This window comes from Lates calcarifer, linkage group LG21 (assembly GCF_001640805.2).
Source record: "Lates calcarifer isolate ASB-BC8 linkage group LG21, TLL_Latcal_v3, whole genome shotgun sequence".
In the NCBI taxonomy this organism is placed as follows: Eukaryota; Metazoa; Chordata; class Actinopteri; family Centropomidae; genus Lates; species Lates calcarifer.
This window is the reverse complement of record NC_066853.1, coordinates 13,368,323-13,394,075: the sequence shown is the minus strand read 5'-3', so window position 1 is coordinate 13,394,075 and position 25,753 is coordinate 13,368,323. Positions and strand designations below refer to the sequence as shown.

General features: G+C 39.4%; 1 protein-coding gene and 1 long non-coding RNA gene across 3 annotated transcripts; one reads left to right on the top strand and one right to left on the bottom strand.

Annotated features, from left to right (window-relative positions):
- Positions 1 to 95: 95 nt before the first annotated feature.
- Positions 96 to 6,794, top strand: sptssb (serine palmitoyltransferase, small subunit B). 2 transcript variants are annotated; one of them, XM_018702217.2, is made up of 2 exons: positions 96 to 2,254; positions 4,288 to 6,794. In XM_018702217.2, exon 2 carries the CDS (start codon positions 4,296 to 4,298, stop codon positions 4,536 to 4,538), a length of 243 nt encoding a protein of 80 aa, XP_018557733.1. In that variant the 5' UTR covers positions 96 to 2,254; positions 4,288 to 4,295; the 3' UTR covers positions 4,539 to 6,794. The 2 variants fall into 2 exon arrangements, with proteins under 2 accessions (XP_018557733.1, XP_018557735.1); XM_018702219.2 differs by lacking the exon at positions 96 to 2,254 and adding an exon at positions 2,313 to 2,466.
- Positions 6,795 to 22,424: 15,630 nt separating this feature from the next.
- LOC108900842 (uncharacterized) lies at positions 22,425 to 24,880 on the bottom strand. The gene is made up of 3 exons (XR_001963802.2): positions 24,732 to 24,880; positions 23,428 to 23,500; positions 22,425 to 22,842 (listed from the first exon to the last, which is right to left on the bottom strand). It is a non-coding gene; the product is annotated as an uncharacterized LOC108900842 (long non-coding RNA).
- Positions 24,881 to 25,753: the final 873 nt, after the last annotated feature.

Genomic DNA, 25,753 nt, shown 5'->3' with positions numbered 1-25,753 from the left:
CATTTGTTGTCAAGTGCTTTGCTGTTGACATCCACCAGAGGGAGCTTTGGGCCACTAAGGAAAGGGAAGTTAGGTATTCAAATAGTGACACTTGCACTAAGCTGATACAAGCCTGTTAATGGTGTCATTTGGATAGCAAAGGTAATATTCAAATACCCCACATGTACTACCTTTTTGGCCAGAGAGTGCTGTCTGTACTCAGGTGTGGGCTTCCTTAGAACAAGTTTAAAATGACTTGCATGAGTAGAGTTAATTAACTTGATCTCTGATGATTTTGGAAATTTAAAACCATGCCATTTGCTCGCATACAGCCATCCCTACAGTATTAATCTAACTTGAAGAGTTCGTTTAAGATTTTGACAGCAGATCTTTGGATGGCTGTGCAGACCTACTGATATGAAGCTTTATGTAATCTAAGACACCATAGGAATGTGTGTATCACAGAGTGAATTAGTCTGTGTGACATGTCTCACATTCTAACTTGAAGAGGGAGGAGGAGGCCCAGTGTTGTTTTTCACAGACCTGAGTTGGTTGTTAATGGTAATCAGATCTACTTGGGAAAGTGAATGAAGTGGATCTCCTCTGGGTGTTTGTGTATGGGTATATGTGTGTGTGGGTAAAGGCAACAACAATGTAGAGTTAAGGGCTCTCTTTTTCTGATCACCCTCCTGTTGACCTGATTTTCTCACCATCTTTGCATGTGCACAAACTGAACCCCAAATACTTCCTCCTGCCTCCATCCCCCTTTATTTACTCACTCTCCAGATATCAGAAGACCAGTGTCATGTTGTTTGAACTTTGAGCCATTAAAAGCTGAAGAGGCTGTTAATCTGATTTGAATATATTCCCAAAGTACCTGCAGTGGAGCAGGTCTGGACAGGTCGTGTAAAGAGTGTAAATCTTCCGTTAAGAGTTGTTCAGTATGTGCACAGCGAGGACGCGTTCACTCTGTGTTTGGCATTTCAAACCAGTCTTCATCCTTGTGTCACAGAGTGAATCCATGCGTAACCGGTGCGCAACGGCGGCACTGCCAGTGTTTACACATCAATGATGCATAATGTTGTTAAGTGTAAGAACTGAGCAGGTCAGCAAACCCTGGATGGATCGGAGATAAGGTTTCCCGACTCTATGTCTGACTGCCTCAAAACAAAGAGACACCTTCTCAGCTTATACTTAAATTTCTTTTCCAGAGGTGTTTGGGTTGTGCGTTTTTCCCCCCTCTCCTTTTGAAGGCACCCATATCCATTTAATCCAAAGATTAAATGGATTTTTTCTGCTTTTCTCTTAGGAAGGGACTTTGAGGAGAAAAGAGGTGAAGTTAAAACTTTGCGGAATATACAGGTTTTATAGTAGGCTTTGTTGGTTTCCCAAGACAGACGGAGTCGCAGCTTTTGTTTATCCGTTATGTGACTACCCGTGCGTAAAACATTTACGGATACAGCACCTGACCAGGCACATACCTCAGTCTCTGTATTCAGTGTTGCATTATCATTCGCAGTTATTTACCTGCTACCAAAATGTCAAACTCACGGCCGGAATAGAAGGATGTCTGACAAGATATTTTGCATTATTCTTCACAATTCCTAATAACATTTATTTCGTAAATAACGTGGAGAGCACTGGTTGTAAATGCTGCATGCTCTTGATATAATCTTATAGAAACACTAAGTGTAGCTTTCAAAACTCTCTTACAATAAAAGTGGTGTTCAGGTGTTGTTTTTTCTTGTTTAGTCTTTATTACAGAGGAGGAGACGGAGACAAGCAGGACTGTTCGTGAATGGTTTATGAGCTGACTGTGCAGAGACTGCAGCTGAATATTAAGAACATGTAAGAAATGATCTTTACGTTCTGTTAATGATTTCATGTGTGTTGTTAGGTTTCCATATAATAACTAATATAAACGTCCCGAGGCTGCGGTATAAGTGCATACCAGTGTCAGTGTGCTGCCTCGGCTTGTTTTTGTCTCCTGTGCAGCAGAGCTGCTGCTGCCTACGTCAGAGGTGGTACTGCGGCGCAGTGTCGGGCTGCAGCATGGTGGGACGGATGCGCAGAAGGATGCGACACGGGTTGAAGAAAGTTTAAAGATGCTGCCCAAACCGGCGGACTGTACACGTGCTGAAATCGAGCTGCGACCAAGACATCGACTACCCCTGTGCCTCTGATACGAGAACTGTTTTGCTTTTGGCGGCGTAAACGCACACCGGCCTATGCGTTAAAGTCATCGGTCACTCCACCTGCATGATCTGAAAGCCAGGTGAGTCGTGAGTGTAAGCACGGGTAGTGGGTGTGGTGTCATTCTCATGGTCTGTATGACTACTACATATAGGCCAGTGACAAACTGGTGAGGCAGCTTTTGGTTTACACAAAGCAGCGGAGCAGCAGCGGGACGCGGGCTGTTGTCTGGCTCATACTGTAATAATCTCCATCATTTGTAGATATCCACGGGATTTCACGTCGGCTGCTAAGGTGAGTCAATATAAGGATTCGGTTATACACAACACAGGCTGCAGTTAGTGTTCAAGAGCTAATATACCCCCCTGATATTATCTCTATTAAAATATACTCAGGACTACTGATGAGATTTATCATTGCGATGTGCAGATCATTTATCATTACACATGTATACCATATAGACATGAATTGTAACTTTTGCTTGTGTTTGCAGTTTTGTGAGTCAACTTTGTTTGAAATAATGTACCATTCTAAATTACATAAGTGTACTTTGGTTGTAGTAACTTCAGTACAGCACTCCACTGCAGGAGACTATTTATATAAAGGAAACAAATTTGGTAACATCCAGCAGACAGTAGCTATCCTGTAGATACACTGCTTTTGTTATTCTATCTAGAATATTGTAGAAACACAGGTGAAGACACCTGCACTTGCAGCGCACCTGTTGGTCCCGCCCCTCACCTGTATAGCAGGTTCTGTTAGTGCCTGCGGCTACATAAACCTTTCATTAAATAAACACATAGCTTTTTATAGCTTTGGAAAACATTAAATTTACATACTAGTTATCAATACTATAACCCATGCAGATAAAGCAATAAACGCTGAGTGTTATTTCGTCCATATGTGGCTATATGAACGAAATGTATAAGTGCATATTGTGCTCTGTGCTGTATGTTCTATAGGGTCGCAAAATCGTTGCTCATTACACAGCATAAACTCATTTGTAAGTGTCCCATGTGTGTTTGAACACGTGCATATGTGTCAAGTGAGAGAATAAGTGTGTGGAGAAAATAAGTGAGAGCAGTTTTATGTCAATGCGGGACCCTTGGGTTTAATTTCATGGATTTCTCTCTACCCACACAAATGAATCCTATAAGATCCTGAGGTCCCACGAGTCCTGGTTGATTGCCCCCTTAGGGCGGTGCTGTGGTTTTTTCAGGGGACAGGGGAGCGCTCCCAATTCCCACTTACACCTTCTTATTAATAATAAACAGATAGCCACAAGGACTATTTTATCATGCAAGGATTGTTTTTCCACTGTTGTTACACGATTGCCCTCAGGATAATGATTAACACCACCACCAAATATCTTAATATGTGTACAGAGTGTATTAGTAACCATAATTAAAAACTATAAATATTTTTTATTATGAAATAATAGTATTATAAAATTATTTTACATGTTCTAGTCTATATTTTTTCCAGAGAGTAAATTACCCATGTCCAGAGTGTTTTTTAAAAAAAAAACTGAATTCAGTCTGTTTTAAAGAAGTAAATCATAGTGGAAAGCAACTACTGATTTACACAAGTACAATTTTGATCAACTTGCACTTTACTTGAGTATTACAATTTAATTCTGCTTTTTACTTCAGTACATTTCAGAAATACAATTTTAATTACTAGTTACTTTAAAGATGAAGGATTTACATATAAAATATATAATCAGCTGTTATGCATTATCTAGATTAAACTCCCCTAAAGTATATATAAGTAGTGTAAACTAGCTTTACTTTGATCAGCTACAACATAACATGCTGCTTATACAGTAATGCATTAGTAATGATAATCGAATAATAATAAAATACTGACATGAGTTGTCAAATTTTTAATATTTTGAGTACAATTTACCGTTAATATGTCTGCACATCTACTAAAGAACAAGTTTGAGTGCAGGGTTTGCATTGGATTTTTTTTCTCCTTGAGGCGGAAAAAATTCAAATTCTTGTAATCGCTCTTCCTCTCTCACCTCATTGTCACATCCTCCCTCAACCATCTCTTTCTCATACAGGTTTGAATTTCACATCTCCTCACCACCTCCATTTTTCCTCCATCCAGCCTGCAGGATGAACTTCAAGAACTTGAAGGAGTACCTGGCCTGGCTGTACTACCAGTACCTGCTCATCACCGGCATCTACGTCCTGGAGCCCTGGGAAAAGTCCATTTTCAACTCCATCCTTTTCTCCGCCATCGCCATGGTGATCTACACCTCATACGTCTTTGTGCCCATCCACGTGCGCCTGGCACTGGAGTTCTTCTCTGGGATCTTCGGTGGCCAGCCTGAGAGCACCATGGCGCTCATGAACTAAAAGGAGGAGAGAATGTGGAGGGAAAGAGGCAGCAAGTGGTTGGATTAGCATGAGTCCCCAAATCATTTCCCATAACTCCTCAGCTCCCAAAGCACCTTGAGCCTGTCTTTACATCATGTTCATCCCAAACCACAGCAGTCAGTCACCTCAGCTAATCAAAACTGAAAACGTGAAGGTCTCAATGGAATGGAAAATGGAAAGCAGAGCCTTACTATCTTCTTTACATCCCACACCCTCTGGCCTTACCCCATGGTATTAGACACTCGACTGTACATCACTTTCACACCCTCGCTGTGAAACGTCTTGTGAAATGTTGTTTGTCCTGTTTGTTTTTTATTTTTCTCACCATGTGTCCTGTGTGAGTGCATACCACCTCTCGGTTTTGCATGATAGGGTCATACATGCGTCGTACATTTGCATGCTCGTCTCACTACAAAACACCACAAGACTCTATTCTTTCCATCATGACTTTTAAGCTCCAGTTTTTAAAGTGGCATTCCAGCAATTTAGTTTGTCATATTCTAAATTTAAGGATTTAAGATTTTTAAAAAGAGAGTGGTCATAATCGAAGCAGTGTAGGCTGAATTATCCTTTTAGTCTTAAGTAAAGAAACTAAACAATTGGATCCTTCTCTATATTTCTCATAAGACCACTCATCTTTTAGCTGATCCTTATTGACTGATTAATACCTAGATTCATTAAAGTCAACAACCCAGTTTGGTAATGTAGCGTTTCTGCTAGAAATGTGCAGTCTCTGTGCCCAAGCTGCGATAACCCTGGTGCGGTTATCTGGATTATTTTTCAGACTTTGGCTGTGTCTGAAATCACTGTTTACTATATAATGCATTGAGCATGTTAAATATATGCACTATATTGTGCCCTCAAAAGTTCCAACAATGAAATGAACAAAGTAGTGTCCATAGCATGTGTCAATCCCACAATACAATACTTCTACACCTGTCAGTGATGATGCAAGATGACAATGAAACGTGAGTGTCTGAATTCTCTATTATTTACTGCTCAATACAGAGTAGACTATTGAGTGTCTATTATACAGGGAACAGTGAATGAGGGCGTGACTGTAGACATAGCCATAGGGAAGGTTCCCTCAAAGTCCCAAAAGACATTCTACAGTTGGAGTGCCCCTTTAAGCATGTGTGTGTCTGTTTATTTGCATTGCATTTGTGAAGCCATATTATCACAATTGTGAATTGCTCTCTGATAAAAGGGGAGTCAGTACATCACCCCAACATTTCTGACATGCACTTAATGTTACTGGTTGATCTATTGGTTTTGTATCAGAACCACTATCACCTTTTTTAGTTGCCTTTATGCACTGTAATGCTGACTGGCAGTACATTGCACATTTAATGATCCTCAAAGAGATGGCTATGCAGTGAATCAAAGTGTCACAATCAGGGATCTGCAGTTATAAAGTTACTGGTCAAAGTGAGTAATATCAAAATGATAGCATGGATTTGTGCCGAGCCCTCTCTTTATCTGCTGTTTTTAAACTGTTGGTATGTCAGGAAGGTTTGCTTAGCACTGAGCATAAGCAAATATTGAAACAACACACCTTTGTGTTTTAGGCTTGGCTTTGTTAATGACGTTACTTTACTCAATCAACAGCCTCTGAACTCAAAGCAGAACTGTTTGCTGTCAAATGCAAAATGCAGTTAAATTGGCCTGAATGGAAAGAAAAGTTTGACTGGTCGACCAAAAACAGTCTTCCTTATCTATAGTTGATCTATAGAGAATGAACTGGATAGAGAGTGAGTCGTAGTGTGTCTGGTAGTTGTGATGAGCATCGCATTTAGTTGTGCGCTTAAGATCAATTTTGATTATCTGTGCTTTGGGTCAAGGGCTCGCTGATTACAGTCTAAACATGATCTCTAAGTTAACTTTATTTATATGGAGTTCTATATTTATATACACTGGTAAATGCTTGGCTGGTTACAATGTCAATTACCAAACTTTGTTTTGATTATTTATATCTGTGTTCTCCTGTTGCCATAAATTACACAGAATTTGTTCTTTACTTTGTTTCTCCTCCTAAAAGTGCTTTTATATTGTTCCCAGTTTATGTCATTTCATTTCAGCTTTGTTCAACATTTTCACCAGTCCCTGACATTTCCTCCACCCAGAATGAAAAGCTCTCTGAGAATCTTTTTTCACCGTTCACCAAGTGAATGCTTTATTTATACATGATAGCAACTCACCACTACAATATTCACAAAATAAAGACATCCGAAGACACTTGGGCAGCTGTTCTCTTTCTCATCCTAGTTTGAGTTTTGATGTGAATGTGTGTGCATACTGATACTGACACATACTGTTTGAAATATGTATTCATGCAGCATATCAAATCTGTTCTGCCGTCAGTCGAACAGAGAAGTTACTTTGAAATGGAAGAACATGCACAACAAAAGGTTATGGGCAGGACATTCCTGACACAATAGACTGTACCACATGAAGTGAATTCACACAATAAGAGGCAGAGCCACCAAACCAGTTCTCTCTAGACAGTGCAGGAATGAATGCCCAGAGGCTTTGCTTTCCCTCCTGCAGATACTAGGTAACCCACAAAGCTCTGCTAACCTGAAGCCTTTACTATGTCCACCCCCTTCATTGGAACACACACAATTTAAACCAGCGTAAAGGATGATAATAAGCAGAGCCTGTTTTAAAGGCTTTTTGGTTTAATACTGTTAAATGGTGCTGAAATTAAATTTGCACTTCATGTTTCCTGCAATATTCATAAAATGGATGCTGGATGAGGGAGCAGGAAACTGTTTTGGTTAGCAAGATAGCTGCAGTGGAGGGACTGGCCTGGTAACTTCAGTGTGTTTATGCCTTGTAACTGGACACCTCCATCTTGTTTGTTCAGCACAATATCTCCATCACCCAAAGTTTTGAAAGCTCCTCTCCTCTCTATTGCCTTCTTTTGCCTCCTTTCTCTTCCATGTCTTTCCTCTCCACTCCTCTTTTTTTCCTTCCTTTTCCATTCCTTCACCTCACATGTTGCCCTAGCACATACAAAAAACAAGGTATTGCATTTTCTCATGGCATCCTATACAGAGCAAGTCTTTTTTTAAAAGTTTGTCTCAGGGTCTTTGAAGAAGATTTCTCTGTTTACACTTGACATGTTAATTTGTATCCCATGAAGGAAGAAGCCAGAGGTTATCTCCATAATGACAAGGTGTAAACAAAGTTATTTGCAGACTCAAACGCTCTCAGAACACTCAGAGTGGAGGTGTACTGTTTCTGTTGTGTTTACATGTGGCCTCTGACCGTTTCTCCTAAATAAAACGAAAGGAACTCCTAGCAACCATCGGGTCCACAGACAAAGAGGTACACGACACGGAGAAAAATGCGCTCATGCACACCAGCACCGCCACTGCCACCAAGTTTCAGTTTACAAGGAAACCCCAGAAAGTGCTCAAATATTAATATCATTGCCAACATTTGATAACACCTTCCACTTAGGCTCAAGACACGCACACACACACGCACACACACACACACAGAGAGAGTGAGAGAGAGAGCATTAGCATTCTACAACTAAACAGCCTCCACGCAGTAGGTGCTATTGTTTAGCTCTACCTTCCTACTGGTGTGTGCCATTTCATTGAATGACTCCATGGTAATAACAGACATGCACAACAATAGACACAGTTGGACCTTTGAATCTTTGAATTACATTTGTTGATACAGTTTGCTGTGACTTTTATATCCACTGTTTGGCCACATTTGGCTGGTTATAAAAGTAATTATTACATTTCATTACACCAACATATGGTATATGTAACAGTATTTTCCATTTAACTGTCACACACAGTCTTGTAATTCATAGTGAAACCTAATTTGTAACAACTGGTTTGTTTTTGAGTCACTTGTATAAAAGGACAATACCCTGCTATTACAATGTATTAGTTATTTAATAGGCCTGTTTTGAGGGAACACTGTTTGCACGGCAGGGTGTGTCTGTGTCTCTGTCTGTGTCTGTGTTTCTGTTGTTATGTAGTTGTTCAGGTGGGGGCTTAGTTAAACACTCAACAGTAATTTTCCTTGTAGTAATAAGACAATGTTATTTCCAACAAAAAGTCTCAGTCATACTAAGTAGACAATGTTTATGAATGTACTGTATAGATCAATTTTCCCATCAAAAGGTTTTCCTTCTTTAATCGTTGGATTGCTCTTTTGGAACTGAAACTCCTCATATACATAGAAAAAAAACAAAGGCTCTAAAATCCTTGGTGTTTGCTCCACTGAGTAAACAATAAGCATAGATTAGACACAATGGCCCATGTTGTAACATGATTTGGGGCACATAATCACATCCACAAGAGAGATCAGGAACAGGATCACATTATTATTGTCTGAGGATAAATTACACTGCATGTCAACACCAGATTTCTTTCAAGACTGATCTCTCTACAATCAGACATGGTTTGTGCTGTGGCATTTAGAATGATTATGCAATTATTGCCATTCTTTGTTGATCAAAGATGGAAGAGGAATTCACCTCTTTACACTGCTTCCAGGTCCACTTCATATCTGGGCTATGAATCAGCCAATATGAGCCTAGGAGTGGTTGGTCTGATAAAAACCCGAGCCCAGCCCCAGACTTTCACTACACATGAAAACATGTTTTTCTGGCTCATAGTAAGAGCTGGAGGAGAGCAGTGTAGCTTGACACAGGAATTTGTTCCTAAATATTCCTAAATATTCTTATGAGAGCATCATTATTATCATCTGGATATTGTAAAGGTTGAAGTGAAACATAATATGAGCTAATATATATTTTTGTACCTACCTCAAATTCATTACATGCATTTTTGTTTGAATCTGATCAGGTAACTTAATTACTCTCAGTAACTCAAGGTCTGTAACTTTAAAGATCCTAGTGGCCAAACCAAAAACACAAGTCTGCCACCAAGTGGCCAAGGAAGAGATAATATTTTTTTGGATGAAGTAAAGATGATATGACAATAATCTCATTCTTTGTACAAGAAAAAAAAAACCCATCAACATCTCTGAATCTAGTGGAGAAAGCACTCTAGTATTAACAATTCATATTCAGTTAACTCTATCAGGTTCACTCTGTGGTTTATTTGAGAGTATGGTGCTGTACATGCATGAAGAAGAGCTATGTTTTCATCGTGTACAAGCTGCTGTGAAGGAATGTTTGACTTGATACCAAGAATTTTTGTGTGAAGCACACAGAGGGGGGGAGTGAGACAGAGTTTTGTAATTTCTTTGTCACTTGATATCAAGCCTGTCTGATCTTTGGAGGGTTGTGGATCTATTAGGAGTGCTACACCTGATCACTGGGAGGGAATTGTACACAAAAAAAAAAAAAAAAAAAAAAAAATCAGTTTAGGGCTGAAGATTTTTAGGAAGTATTTGTTAGTTTATGGACATATGACGGTTTGTACAATGAAGAAGTTCTTTGAGACCAAGACAGAGGCCTCCAGGTAATTCACAAACAGCTTTACATCAACTGTCCAAAACCATAAAAAATGTCATAGTATAATAAGCCGTCAAAAACCATTAAAAAATGTTAAAATATAGTAAGGTGTCGAAAACTGTCAGAAACTGTCAAAAATTTCAGTGTACTAAGGCGTCAAAAACGGTCAAAAATGTCAAAGTATTATAAGGCGTCAACAACTGGAAGGACAACAACTGTGGCCTCTGGTTAAAAATATTCACTTTCATACAATATTATATTGTTGTTCAGAAGTATTTATTTGTATTTTGTATTTATTTGAGTAAGAGTGATATAATACTTTATTAGTCCCACAGCAGGGAAATTCAGTGCTGCAGCAGCAAAAATATGAAAGGAGATGATATAAATAAGGCAATATATAAAACAGCTTATTATCGAACAATGTATAAAAATTATAAACAATATGAACAGTATAAATAGGACTATGTACACAGAAATAGATTGGATTTGAGTACTGACATTGCGCTGTATAGTTAAAAAAAAAAAATTGCATAGTATAGAAAGGCATTAAAAAAGACCATAATATAAAATGCTGTGAAAAATGTCAGTGTATTCTGTCATTAAAAGATACTAAAGGATATCAATGCAATAGCATGCCATGAAAAATAAAGTAATTTGTTAAGTGAAAATCATATTAGTAAAATAACTTATTAACCTACTTAAATAATTTATCAAATAACATTATTTTAGTAACAGCACAGTTTAAATTGTTTTCCTGTATTTATTACATGGTTCATGCTCATCTATCTCTGTGAAATCTGTGAGATAACTATGTAACAAAGTTTAAGAACTATTTCTAGTCATTACTGCGACTGTAATAATTAGAAAAAAATATGTGATACTGAATGAGTTGTAATAAGTTTAGTTTAAATCACCATAATTAGGTATCAACAATGAGTAAGGTCAGTTTAAGAAAGGAAAAATAGATTTACTGTGATTTCTGTGATTAACACATGTTCTTTGAAAATGTCCCAATAGTGCATAAAGAAATATAAAGAAAAATGTGGTTTATACAATAATATATTTACACAATAATACTATATTATGATACCGTAATTATGCCTGGTTTGTGCTGTTGTTAATTTGAGTCTCTAGGTTCCACTTTAAATATCAATGAACATATATCTCAGCACAAGGACAATGCTGATCCAGGAATTTATAACCCAGTGTATACCTGTAATGCTGATCTGTGTCTCTCTAGTCTGATTGATGATCTTCTGTTGGATTCTGGAAGCTGTTGCTGTGTCTCCTCTGCACAGTCACTCTGCTGCTGACAGTATAGAGGTCATTAGGACCTCTGTCTCTGTAGGTTTCCCCTCACGGTCAAGCCACAACATCTCAGGATCTGGAAACCAGCCTTTAGACTCATTGTAAAACCACTCTAGTGACTCTGTCAATATTCACTATGACAGGTGGGGAAACAGAATCTGGTTATGAAAGAGAAGGAAGCCACCCATTACTTTTTGCAATTAGAGTAAGTTGTGATTGTCATGCCTCCAGTTATAAGTGAGACGAGCCTACCTATTCAATCCAGATTGAATGATGATTCAGATTTTAGAGACAGGGCCCTCCTTTCTCTCCTATCCCCACCTGTTAAAGTACATTACCTATCAGTAAACAATGCCACAGATGGAGGAAACGGATCTGGTGAGGATCCATAACTCTGCCTTCTTATCTTTGGACCTTGTGAAGGTGTTGAAATTAAAATCGGAGGACAGTTTATATATATATATATATATATATATATATATATAATTTTTTTTTTTTTCTGCATCAGTTAAAACCAGTAGGACTGATGATGCAGTTTTTGCAAACAAACTAGACCAGATTAAAGCCATATGCAAAACTTTATTTGGGCATTTTGCACTTAGGGTCACTGGGGACCATAACTATAGGTTTTTTTTTTTTTTTTTTTTACACATTTTATCAATGACCAGGGCTAAGTGTCTGAACAGGTTCAACCAGTGGATTTTTTCAGCATTTTAATTGCTAACATAAGTAGAGTTTTTCACAGTATATATCCTGTAGAATAGAGTAAAATGTAAGTAAGGACAGTGCTGAATGAACGGAGTCAAAATACCTAAATTGCACACAAATCTAAGTATGTTGTGGTGAAATGCAATTACTTTGTGCACTCCTATTAATTCATCCCTGTCATATGAGCTGCTCAGCTTCTACTAGCATACGGGACTAAAGAACTGCAGAGAAAAATATCTAATAGATTAAAGTGACCTCATTAAATATGCAAATAATCACTTAGATGCCATTCCCTCAAAGACTGGAAGCTCAGCAACTTGTATAGTAGTTAAACAAACATGGACAACTACTGTGCATTTGACAAAGGCTATGTCTGAGCAAACAAGTGTTTTGTTGCTGTTGGCATGATAACTAAAAAACAAACCAGGTAAACCAAACAAATTAGGAAATAAACAATGATTTACTTGATATCCAACACAGGAGCATACATATACTTCAGATACCAATACAGATGGAGTCATAGTACATTATCTATGGGCTAAAAACCCACTTCAGAGACTCATCATCACAAATACAGTTACAGAATATCCTTCTCCCAGTTATGCTGTGGTTGCATTTTCCCCAGATGGGTGTCCAGTTTGTGTTGTATTGAGCAGTGGTGAGTCTTGGCAAGAAAGCGCCTCCTAAGCACTTTCAGGGACGGGGGTGGGGGAGTCCCTTGCTGGTTAGGTGGTACATAGTTTGTGCAAAAGTTTGCAGGACTTGGGTTCCAAAAAGATGCATCTTGTGAGGTTTACATTGTTCACTAATGGCCATAGTTTGTGTTTAGTCAGCTGAGTTGTGCAAAATTGGCATGCCACTTTGCAGAGAGGTTTGCAGACTTGTGGGGCCTGGAGGTCAGGAGGTCAAGGCAGTGTGCAGGGCTTGGTGAGCCCACAACAATCAAAGCTTCCTGAAGGTTGGATATCTGACAAAAAAATAATTAAAAACACACACAATAAATTAGTAGAAAGCAACAAAAGAAAACAAAAAAGTGGATAATATACTGTATCTGAGAAAACACACCATCATCATCATCATCAAGAATGGTTTGGTACAGCCTGGTCTTCCTCTTCTTCCAGTCCAGGACAACTTCTTCCAAGGCTCCCTCACTGATTTTTCTGGGGTCGCAGGAAACTGCTGAACTGACTGCAACCTCCGTCACCATAGAGGGCTTGGGCGTAGTCCAACTATTCATCCAAAACATTACAATGAGATGCATTCTTGTTCCTGTAATTTATCTAACAATGCCTGAATAAGGCCAGCCTTTTTAGCACAAGTATTAAATCTTTTATTAGGAAGCTTACTTCAGAGATTGGTTCCAATTGGTGTCTGATATAAATTGACAGGACTTGAGACAGGGCTGAATTGTCAGAACTGAATAAGGGTGTGAGTGCCACAGCTGACCATTTTGCTACATAAGGGATTTTGGTATCAGGAATTCCCTGATAATGCTGGAGAGAACTCCCTAATGTCCTCTCCCTATTACAATATAGCTGGTTTTACATGTGACATGACCTGGCTCCTGAATCTAGATGCCCTTAACCTCAGTACATCTAGGTTTGTCACTTGGATGACAAAAAAATGTAATGTTTAATCCTTGATTTCACCTTTTGTTTGACTATTTAAATTTATAATTCAACATGTCTGTCTACAGGACCACAACACAGAGCTGGCAACCTGCTAAGATGACTAAGCAGGACTTGACACATCTGAACTACATGCTGGATGGCTGGATAGCATCTGAAAGTCCCTCCCGCCCACACCTTTCCAACATCAGCTAACAGGTGCCTGTGTTGCCCATGACCTGTAGCTTTCGAGAATCAACAATCTGAGTGACATGCGTCACGTCGTGACTGGCCAGCTCAGAGAGTCATTCAGGACAAAGCTTAATCCAATGTCTTGATTTGCTACACAGGAAACAGCTATCACCTAGCTGTCTAGACAAAGTTACCCCTCAGCTTCCAATTCTGCAGCCTCCCCAAAGTTCCTCTCTCTACATCAACTCTCATTTGGCTGCACATCAAACAATCCCACTGCATTTTCCCCAGGTCTCCTTTTCTCATCATGCAGCTTTCCAACATTCAGCTGCTGCTGTTGTCACATCTGCAAGGAGAGCAGTTTCCTAACTTGGCATTGTTTTCACGTGTTTGGCAAGATGTCACTGTAGACCACTGACAAAGCAGACAATTTGAAATGCCAGACCCTGATACACCCAAATTCTTCAGACTCCCACCATCCCCAAGTGGTAATGTTAAACATGCTTGCTTTCTTGCTAAAGTTATGTCCAATTGTAAAATGTGTCTTGGAGTAAGCTCATAATAGCATACCATGGCCAGCTGATTCAAAAAACCAGAGGGATCCTTGTCTGGTTTTGAAAACTGCACAACCACAGCACACAACCCAGTAGGAGTCTGTAGTCTATACGCTTACTCATAAGGCTAGATTTTTTTTTTTTTTTTTCCCCCAAATTTCTAAAATACCTCCAAGTTGCCCATCCATTACAAGTACAGCTTTAGGACAGAATCAGCAACAAGGTCTAAATTTACAATAATTTTACTCACAGCACAGACTTCCTCACATACAGAGAAGGAGGGGAAGGAGAAAAGCCTTTCCTTCTTATGTGATATGAGTCGACTCTGTTTACCTTGTTCTCTGTAGTGTTAAGATGTCCTAGCTCATTCCTCGTGATTGCCAAAAATGGAGAAAATGTGTAAAAGTTTGCACTAAATGTTGATAATTCTGTCAGGACAGAACTTAAGATCTCAGAATCAGGCACCTCAAATTGACTGCTTTGTCAGTGGTCTACTGCTGTATCCTACCAAACATGTAAAAACAATAATGCCAAATTTGGAAACTACCCCTTTTGCAGACGTGACAAGAGCGGCTGTGTATGTTGAAAAGCCAGATGAAGAGGAAAAGGAGACCTGAGTACAATGAAGTGAGATTGTTTATGTGCAGCCAAACAAGAATTAATGCAGACAGAGAGACTTTAGGGTGGATACAGAATCAGGAGTGAGGGGGAATGTTGTCTAGACAACCAGATGATCGCTGCATCCTGTGCAACAAACCAGGACACTGGGCTAAGCCTTATCTGGAATGACTCTCCAAGCTGGCCAATTATGGCATGAAGTGTGTCCATCAGATTGTCAATTCTGGAAGGTTACAGACAATTGGTAACACAGATACCTGTTAGCTGATGTTGGAAAGGTGAGAGGGGGAGGAGAGTTTCAGATACCACCCAACCATCCAACATGTAGTTCAGACGCACCAAATCCCACTTCGCCATCGTAGCAGGTTACTAGCCACGTGTCTTGGATCTGCAGAAAGACAATGATAGACAAATTGGTCAAGTAAAGACAAAAGAATCTAACACTATACTGATGAGTACAAGGTTTTCACTATCCAAGTGACAAAGTTACAGTAAAAGGGACAAAAGAAATCATAGAAACAAATCTTCCACAATAGAAATCTCACTTCATACAAGCTATCGCTCATTTAACACTACAGCTGTCTCCTGTAAGTATCTCCTCCCACATTAACAACAATGGCAATACTTAATATACCACAAGTGCTCTCCCTGCAGCACCTGGCTCTAATTACAAACAAACTCTGTGGGTCATGCTGGGCCAAATACTTAAGATTACAATATATAGCTGGTTTTACAAGTGACATGACCTGGCTCCTGAATCTAGATGCCCTTAACCTCAGTACATCTAGGTTTGTCACTTGGATGACAAAAAAATGTAATGTTTAATCCTTGATTTCACCTTTTGTTTGACTATTTAAATTTATAATTCAACATGTCTGTCTACAGGCCCACAACACAGAGCTGGCAACCTGCTAAGATGACTAAGCAGGACTTGACACATCTGAACTACATGCTGGATGGCTGGATAGCATCTGAAAGTCCCTCCCGCCCACACCTTTCCAACATCAGCTAACAGGTGCCTGTGTTGCCCATGACCTGTAGCTTTCCAGAATCGACAATCTGAGTGACATGCGTCACGTCGTGACTGGCCAGCTCAGAGAGTCATTCAGGACAAAGCTTAATCCAATGTCTTGATTTGCTACACAGGAAACAGCTATCACCTAGCTGTCTAGACAAAGTTACCCCTCAGCTTCCAATTCTGCAGCCTCCCCAAAGTTCCTCTCTCTACATCAACTCTCATTTGGCTGCACATCAAACAATCCCACTGCATTTTCCCCAGGTCTCCTTTTCTCATCATGCAGCTTTCCAACATTCAGCTGCTGCTGTTGTCACATCTGCAAGGAGAGCAGTTTCCTAACTTGGCATTGTTTTCACGTGTTTGGCAAGATGTCACTGTAGACCACTGACAAAGCAGACAATTTGAAATGCCAGACCCTGATACACCCAAATTCTTCAGACTCCCACCATCCCCAAGTGGTAATGTTAAACATGCTTGCTTTCTTGCTAAAGTTATGTCCAATTGTAAAATGTGTCTTGGAGTAAGCTCATAATAGCATACCATGGCCAGCTGATTCAAAAAACCAGAGGGATCCTTGTCTGGTTTTGAAAACTGCACAACCACAGCACACAACCCAGTAGGAGTCTGTAGTCTATACGCTTACTCATAAGGCTAGATTTTTTTTTTTTTTTTTCCCCCCAAATTTCTAAAATACCTCCAAGTTGCCCTCCATTACAAGTACAGCTTTAGGACAGAATCAGCAACAAGGTCTAAATTTACAATAATTTTACTCACAGCACAGACTTCCTCACATACAGAGAAGGAGGGGAAGGAGAAAAGCCTTTCCTTCTTATGTGATATGAGTCGACTCTGTTTACCTTGTTCTCTGTAGTGTTAAGATGTCCTAGCTCATTCCTCGTGATTGCCAAAAATGGAGAAAATGTGTAAAAGTTTGCACTAAATGTTGATAATTCTGTCAGGACAGAACTTAAGATCTCAGAATCAGGCACCTCAAATTGACTGCTTTGTCAGTGGTCTACTGCTGTATCCTACCAAACATGTAAAAACAATAATGCCAAATTTGGAAACTACCCCTTTTGCAGATGTGACAAGAGCGGCTGTGAATGTTGAAAAGCCAGATGAAGAGGAAAAGGAGACCTGAGTACAATGAAGTGAGATTGTTTATGTGCAGCCAAACAAGAATTAATGCAGACAGAGAGACTTTAGGGTGGATACAGAATCAGGAGTGAGGGGGAATGTTGTCTAGACAACCAGATGATCGCTGCATCCTGTGCAACAAACCAGGACACTGGGCTAAGCCTTATCTGGAATGACTCTCCAAGCTGGCCAATTATGGCATGAAGTGTGTCCATCAGATTGTCAATTCTGGAAGGTTACAGACAATTGGTAACACAGATACCTGTTAGCTGATGTTGGAAAGGTGAGAGGGGGAGGAGAGTTTCAGATACCACCCAACCATCCAACATGTAGTTCAGACGCACCAAATCCCACTTCGCCATCGTAGCAGGTTACTAGCCACGTGTCTTGGATCTGCAGAAAGACAATGATAGACAAATTGGTCAAGTAAAGACAAAAGAATCTAACACTATACTGATGAGTACAAGGTTTTCACTATCCAAGTGACAAAGTTACAGTAAAAGGGACAAAAGAAATCATAGAAACAAATCTTCCACAATAGAAATCTCACTTCATACAAGCTATCGCTCATTTAACACTACAGCTGTCTCCTGTAAGTATCTCCTCCCACATTAACAACAATGGCAATACTTAATCTACCACAAGTGCTCTCCCTAATTACAGACAAACTCTTTAAGTTCTAATTCTATCCTATGTGTTTGCCACAAGAAAACACCAACACCTTCTCTGGAATTCAGCCCACAGTTTCCAATTCAAGAATGTCAATACCAGGTAACAAAATAGGAACAAATTGTAAAATATGACAAGTGGTGCACTTGATACATTAGTCTGGTTTTCATGGCCATCATTGCTGTCAACCTCATCACCAGTAGATTAAAAATTAAGTAAATATACTCAAATCAGGTGTCCAGAAGCTTCTAACTATCAGAGGTATCCGAGTTGTCTCTCTCTGCCAAGTTTACTCCCTTCCCAGAGAGCCTGAACGCATTACTATCGAGCAACTATCTACTAAGCAATAAAAAGGACAATCCCACGTACTTATGAAACTGCCCAATTTATCCTGTGTCCATTGACACCGCAGTGCATCTTGTCAGCGATTGATGTGATCGTAGTCTAGCTTTGCAGGGGTAGGATAAAATCCCCCTGCTGGGAGGCCTCCCAATGTCATGGATATAAATACGGATACCAAACTGAACGACGCCAGACCTACTTCAACTGAAAAGGTTCTACTTGGGTCTCTAGTTGGAATTAACCTTGGCAGAGCAAAACAAGACAGCCTTTAATTTCAAAATCCATTTAAGTGTAATAAAAAAAAATTTGGTATCAAAATTTGGGTAGTGATGACTGTCAACACAACTATACTGATAGTAGTGAATAAAATTCTAACTAAATCAACTTACACCATGTACCTGCACTAGCAGAAGACTGAACAATGGAACCTAGTAAAACCCCACTTATGGAGCTGGCAATGATTTGTTTGACAAACAGCTACTACACTGTGCAAATCATAGCAAGCATGAGCAATGAGAGTAATTATCAACAACAAATTAAAAGCATTTACCAAATATGAGTGATAAGTGATCTAAGATGGCCATCACCTAACTGTCAGCGTACATAGTAAGCCAAGAGAAGAAACTAATAAGCAATCCTCAATTTCCCCCAGTGATCAGAGACAGCCCCTGACTATCAAAATGCCTGACTTTATATTCTTATCAGCTGCATACAGGACCCTAAAGTTTAGTTAGTACATAATGCTAAGGCTTCATCGGGACAGAGACAAAGAGAAAAGGAGAGAAAAAAACGTGAGACATACAGAGACCAAGACAGGCAGACAAAGATAAGACAAACAAAGACAAAGAGACAGAAAAGGGACAAAGATAGCCTGGTAAAAACAGACAAACCCAACAAAAAGATAGGAGTGGCCAAGACAACATAGATATGGCAAAATTGTTTAAAAAAAAAAAAAAGATACTTACTTGTTTTAGGATTGTCAGCCATCCAGGTCATGGAATTTCTAAGTGCTAGACAAAGGCAACTGGACAGAACTGAAGAAGCCTTTCAGATGAAAGGTCTTCAAGAACCTCAACCAAGCTCAGTTGCTTTTGTATAGCACTTAGAAAATAAAGATACTTACTTTTGTAGATATACCTGGAAGAGAAAATTGTTGCACCTATGCTGATACAAGCCAATTAGACAAATGAAAATAGATTGTCATGGCACAAGCCATGTTGGTCCAAGACTAATTTCTTACATATGTTTTGGGCATTTCCGTCCTGCATGGGCACGAGTTCAAGTGACCATAATTGCTATTCAAAGCCATTTATAATATTATAGGATTGCTATTTACATATTTTGAATTCATTGCCAAATATGTCAATGTTAATTTTGATATTTTAATATAGGTTTCTGATTAGTCAGTTCGTCACAGTCCATTAGTACGTCCAACAAAGCTAATCTGACCATCAGTCAGTTGGTTACACACAGACAAAGTCAGTGAGTCTAATCAAGTCAATCTGAAGTTCGGCTGTCCAATAAAGCTAATCTGACAGTGAGTTTGCCAGACAGACAGTCAAATAAAGCTAAATTGAATGTCAGACACAAGACAGACAAACACCAACACACAAAACAGACAGTCACAGTCTGCTAAAGCTAATTTGAATGTCAGTCCGTCAGACACAAACAGAGACAGACCAACACACAAGACAGAAAAGTGTAATTATCAGTGTGCGTGCATGTGTGCGTGTTTGTGTCAGGCGCGGCGGCCTTCAATACACAACAGGATAATTGGAAAAAGATAGTGGATAGAGTGTGTAAGTATCAGTGTGCGTGCGTGTTCATGTGAGAGACAGAGGAAAGAAAGGGGTGGCGCGGCGGCCATAATTAAACAAAAATGGGACTTACTTGTAGATTCATCAGGGAAAAAAACGAAACCGATTATACTAAATAACGGGTAAACAAACGGATAATTGTAAATCCTGGAAGGACATCATCTTGGGTGTGCAGCCATGTTGGATGGATGAACGAGAAAGGATAGATCGGTAGATGGGCACGGCGGCCAAGACAAACCAGTGAGGGATAGAGAAGAGATGGCACGGCGGCCCAAAAATAATAAAAAAAAACAAACAAAGACGCTCTTGTGCATTAAGTATGGATGAAAGCTAAAATAAAATTTGGTTAGTTTTGGCAACGCGCACAAAAGGGAAACACAGAAGCAGACAGATGCTGCTACAAGTGATGACATGGTGGCCATCAAAAAGTTGGAAAAACAAAGAGTTTAGGCTTCAAGGTACAGCAGCCAAGACAAAGCACAAATACACAACTGAAAACAAGCTGATGAGAGCTATCTGACTTAACCTTAAATTTACACCAGCAGTACAGCCCAGCTCTGACCTAATGTTTGATTATTTCAGATCACCAGCGTAACAGTTACAAAGGGACACACACACAACAAACAATTAAGATGAGATTAGATTTTTTAAGGATTAGATTGATCATCCAAACAGCTATGATATTCAGATGACCAGTCTAATCATAATTCAGAGATTTATAGATTTTTTTAAGGATTAGATTGATCATCCAAACAGCTATGATGTTCAGATGACCAGTCTAATCATAATCACCTATATGATGTTTGGAAAATTAGGACAGACGAACGGGAGCAAAAATTTAACGGACCGACAGCGATGTTGCATGGATCAACGAGAAAGGGATAGATCGGTAGATGGGCATGGCAGCCAAGACAAACCAGTGAGGGATAGGGAAGACATGGCACGGCGCCCAAAAATAATAAAAAAAAAATAACAAAGACGCAAACCGCGCTTTATGTAGACTGGCCGGCATTCATATTGGATGGACAAACGAGAAAGGGATAGCTCGGTAGATGGGCACGGCGGCCAAGACAAACCAGTGAGGGATAGAGAAGAGATGGCACGGCGGCCCAAAAATAATAAAAAACAAAACAAACAAAGACGCAATCCTCTTTTGTAGGATGAAGGCTGAAAGGGAAAGTAGTTAGTTATGGCATGGCAGCCAAACCAAAAAAAAAAAAAAAAAAAAAAAAAAAAAAAAAAAACGAACAATGGACAAATTGACAATGCACGGCCTGAAATGCAGCTAAGTTGGATGGACGAATGCACGGCCTGAAATGCAGCTAAGTTGGACGACGAATGCACGGCCTGAAATGCAGCTAAGTTGGACGGACGAATGCACGGCCTGAAATGCAAGTTGGACGACGAATGCACGGCCTGAAATGCAGCTAAGTGACGAATGCACGGCCTGAAATGCAGCTAAGGTGGACGGACGAATGCGCAAACACGGACAAACACGTGGACTGCTCCTTAACAGTAAATTCATGGGTTTGTATTATCTACTTTAAATAAATAGTGTTAATGATAAGCCTTGACAGTGTAAATGCGTTTGTGCAGTGATGCATTTGGCAAGAAAACCCAATTCATTGAAAGAAACACACAGCCCTAATGGATTTTATTGGTCAAAAATATGACAAATCTAGAGTAAGACTGAACAATATGCAACAAAAATTGCAGCTCAATATTATGAAATGTGATTACAATAACATTAATTGTTCAGCCCTACTATAGAGAGACAGATAAGTAGGCATGGCAGCCACCTAAGAACATATATATAGATATATATAAAAATAAGGTACTCACCAATTGTAGATTTACCTACAAAGAAAATGTTAGTGCACAAATATTCATCAAAACTTAGACATATAGTCATAACAGCTAAGACAAAGCACCTTCATTACATAGCCAACAGGCCAAATTAGAGACTTCTGAATTGTAACACAACCTTTACACTCCTATCATTTACTACAGCTCCACCAAATCATTGCACACAAAAACCTCCCCTGCCTTGCATATACTCATGCCAATAGAAATTCAAATTCAAGGACCAGTGAATCATCTGCCCTGAGTGAACATAAAACCTGTGTGATCCTCACTAGAGCCCTGAGAGAGCCTCAGATTTTGCACTGCATCAGTCCAGGCCTGACCAAACATCTTACTATTCCTGATCACACCATCACTAGCTCTGCAGTTCCAAACAAAAATTCACTAAAACCAGAACCAGACTTTTCCTAATACCTATTTAAGCCCCCCCCCCCAAAAAAAAACTGCAGCTTCCAATCATTCTGCAATCTTCTAAATAACCTCACTATCCAAACATCAAAAAGACTGCTAAATGCTCTAATTGTAGTGGGAGGCCATCCCTCCCAACACAATTAAAAGGTCAGCTATCTGCTCAAGAGAGGAAAAAAGAAAGGGAAATAGAGAAACAAAGAGAGACAAACAAAGAGGGTGGCCATTTTAGACGAACCGGTGAACAATTGGGTGGCCATGGTCAAATTGGATGCGAAGACTATATTGGCTAGACGGACGGTCATGTTGTCAAAAGAAAATTTCAGAGTAGCATAGCACAAAGCACAGTCATGGCATGGCAGCCAAGCAAATACACAAATCATACAGAAAAAAAACATTTCAGTCTCAGACAAACATTCGTGACACTGCAGCCATGACAATCCACCTTCAATACACAGCAGAGAGAGAGAGGGGGTAGAATGTAAAAGTCAGTGTGAGTGCATGTGTGCATGTTTGTGAGAAAGCGGCTCGGCGGCCATCCAAAACCACAAACAATAAATAGAAAAATTTGTCTTACTGGTTCGTAGATCTACCTGTGGAAAGAAAAAAAAAAAAAAAGCAGTTAGAATAAGTCTCAAACCACCAACAATTACCTAGCCTTTAAATTCACTTTAGTATCTGTGTTATATGGATAGACAGATTATTGGTCGGGGCCGATTATCAACACCGATATTCTGCATTTTGACGCATATCAGCATCAGCCTTTTTTTTTATCCGACGGCTGATAAGAGATCAATTTAAAAGTGGGTTATTTTGGCTATGATGTAGCAACGCCTCTCTGTCTGTAGTCACTACTGTCTCCAGTATTGTCCCACCCACAGCACCATCTGATTGACTGAACAATTCTGCTTTTTGCACCACAGTCTGGTGCTGCTCAATTGGGACTACTAATTGATTTGAGACTCATACTTCTGTACAAATTTTATTTAACTTTGTTTACTTTATAAAACTTCAGGGAGCTATTTATTTATTTAAAATTTCACTTAACTTTATAAGAGATGCTACTAACCCTGGGAATTCCCTGCACTTTGTTTTTGTTTGAACTTAAAACAAAGATAAGTCAAAGATAAAATAACATTTCAGCTATATTGAAATTTTGGAAAATTTTATTTTCTTACCTTTCTGGGTGAGTTTTAAAGGATGACATTCTCCTGGCATCTTTTTCCCCACACCTTACAGGAGGGCATTGTTCTGTTTTTATATAAAAAAAAAATAATTAAAAAAAAAGTAATTTTCCAACCTTTAAATTCACTTTGGTGTCTGTGTGGTATTTTGGAGAGGTGAGAAAATAGGCACAAACAGGTGGGAATATTATTCAAATTACTCAGTTGCCCAAAGAGTTCTTACAAAGAAAATAGACATCTTAAAAGAGTGTCATTTTATAGTGCCAGTTACACTGGTAGTTTCATCAACAGGAGCAAATTAAGTGCTAGAGAAAATGAAAACCCAATAGCAGGATTATGCTTACTCTAAAACAGGAAATTTAGCTCACAGAAGATGGAGTTGCTAAAATACCAATATCAGATGAGTTAGTTTGTGTTATTGTGTGTTAGACCTACTTTTATTTAAATCACACCACAACACAAAAAGACGGAGGCAGTGGTTATCCAGCTCTGCATTATGCTTGAAAAATCGCTGTTTGTTAGTAGAGTCTGGTAGGGATATATAACAATGTTTCTGGTTAAAAAGGATTTTACTCTGTAATATAAAGGCTGCTCTGTAGTATATGCAGTAGTAATGTCAGACAAAGCACTTTAGTAGAGCACAAATGTTCAGGTGAATTACAATGCAGCAGCTGTTTGGTGGCGGGTGCGGCGCAAATGCTCAATCCCACCTGTGTAGGCCTCTTTCCATTTGTTTGATTGCCACAGGTGTTACAGAGTTGCGAAATTAATAACACGATTGAATAAATTAACCAACAGACCCTTACCGTTTATATTCACCTATAATGAATAAATAAACAGGCTAAACAAATAAAACAGTTTATCTTCACCTTCTGTTGGCCATAATGCATTTACTACGGTGCGCTCGCTCAAGGCCGCGAGGCCTGTCGCATTCCGCTTGAGCAGTTGAAATAGGCCCACAATGTTTATCCAAATGCATTTTCTCTCTCTGAATTTAATCCGTTCATAACTGATAAAAGGTTTCCAGCATTGCGGGTTAAATTCGTGTCCCTCTGAGCGACCACACACCACTCCGGCTTTTTATTTTTTAAAACCTGTGAATTTGTATTTAAATATAGGCGCCTAATAAAAACAGAAGGGAACATGCCGCAAAAGCCTGCATTCCCACAGCGCAGTAAAGTTAAACATCTTACTCTAAACAAACAATACTTTATAAACTTTCCGAACGCGCCGACACACCTGCCGGTAATGACATTAACGCCAAGCTAACTCGCGGCTAAATTAGAGGCATCGCTTACCTTTCTGAATACGTTTCCGAGCTCCTCCTGTTATTGGACGCGATCGTCCCGGTGTCTCTTAACTTTCAGAAACTTTTGCAGACAAGGGCAGTTTCCCCTGTCGAGTCTCCGGGGTTTTAAATTTCGACCCCGCCATGACGCCTCCGACACCGAGCTGAGCTCGCCATGGTGTGCCAATGTCGGCGTCTGACGTCATTCTTATAGTCGAGGCGCATGCGCACACGGCGATGCGTTAAAGAATCACGGAGGGTTGTAAAAACCAAAACTTCCCCCCATAGAAATGTTGGGTGCCTCGTCAAACTTTTAAAGATTTTGAAAGACTACATTTTACAAGAGTTTTGAATTTAGTCATTTACTGAAAATTTTAAGCAATGATGTCAAAAGATAAATTAATAAACATACAGTATGGAGACAAGTATAAATTACTGTAGATTAATAATAATCAGCACAACTTAAACGCATTTAAATTTTATTTTATTTACTTTGTAATTGTTGCACTTTTTTATTTCATTCTTTTGTAGTAATAGAAAATTAAATGGTGTAGTTCCATTAATCACAATTATTAGTAACAAACTTTCATTGATGGTAAGACACTGGTGCTGCTGCCTGCAGCTCCACCCACAGAGGCTATAAAGGAAACCAGTTTACTTGCGCCTACCTGAAGAAAGGACTTGGCCAGCCTCATGGTGGAAGGGGTCTGTATAAGGGTCTCAAATATACTTTTTACTAGATTTATTTAACAGTCCATCACCTGCGCCTGTGGGCGACGGAGGAGAAGATTATCAGCATCCCCGGGAACTTCGGGTGGAGGTACTGTAGGTCCCGCTTCATCACCGCGACCAGCCCCATCCATGATCTACTACATGATGAGGATTTACCACACTGAGACAGTTACTCGAATACACTCGAATAATTAAATAAATATGAACGAATAACAGGTTTAATGAACTTAAGTCACTGTAGACTGTATATAAAAAGATAAGACACTGCACAAACCACATAAACTATACTTATTAATATTT

Coding starts and splice junctions, on each gene's coding strand:
- sptssb (XM_018702217.2), top strand. CDS start 4,296: ATGAACTTCAAGAACTTGAAGGAGTACCTGGCCTGGCTGTACTACCAG.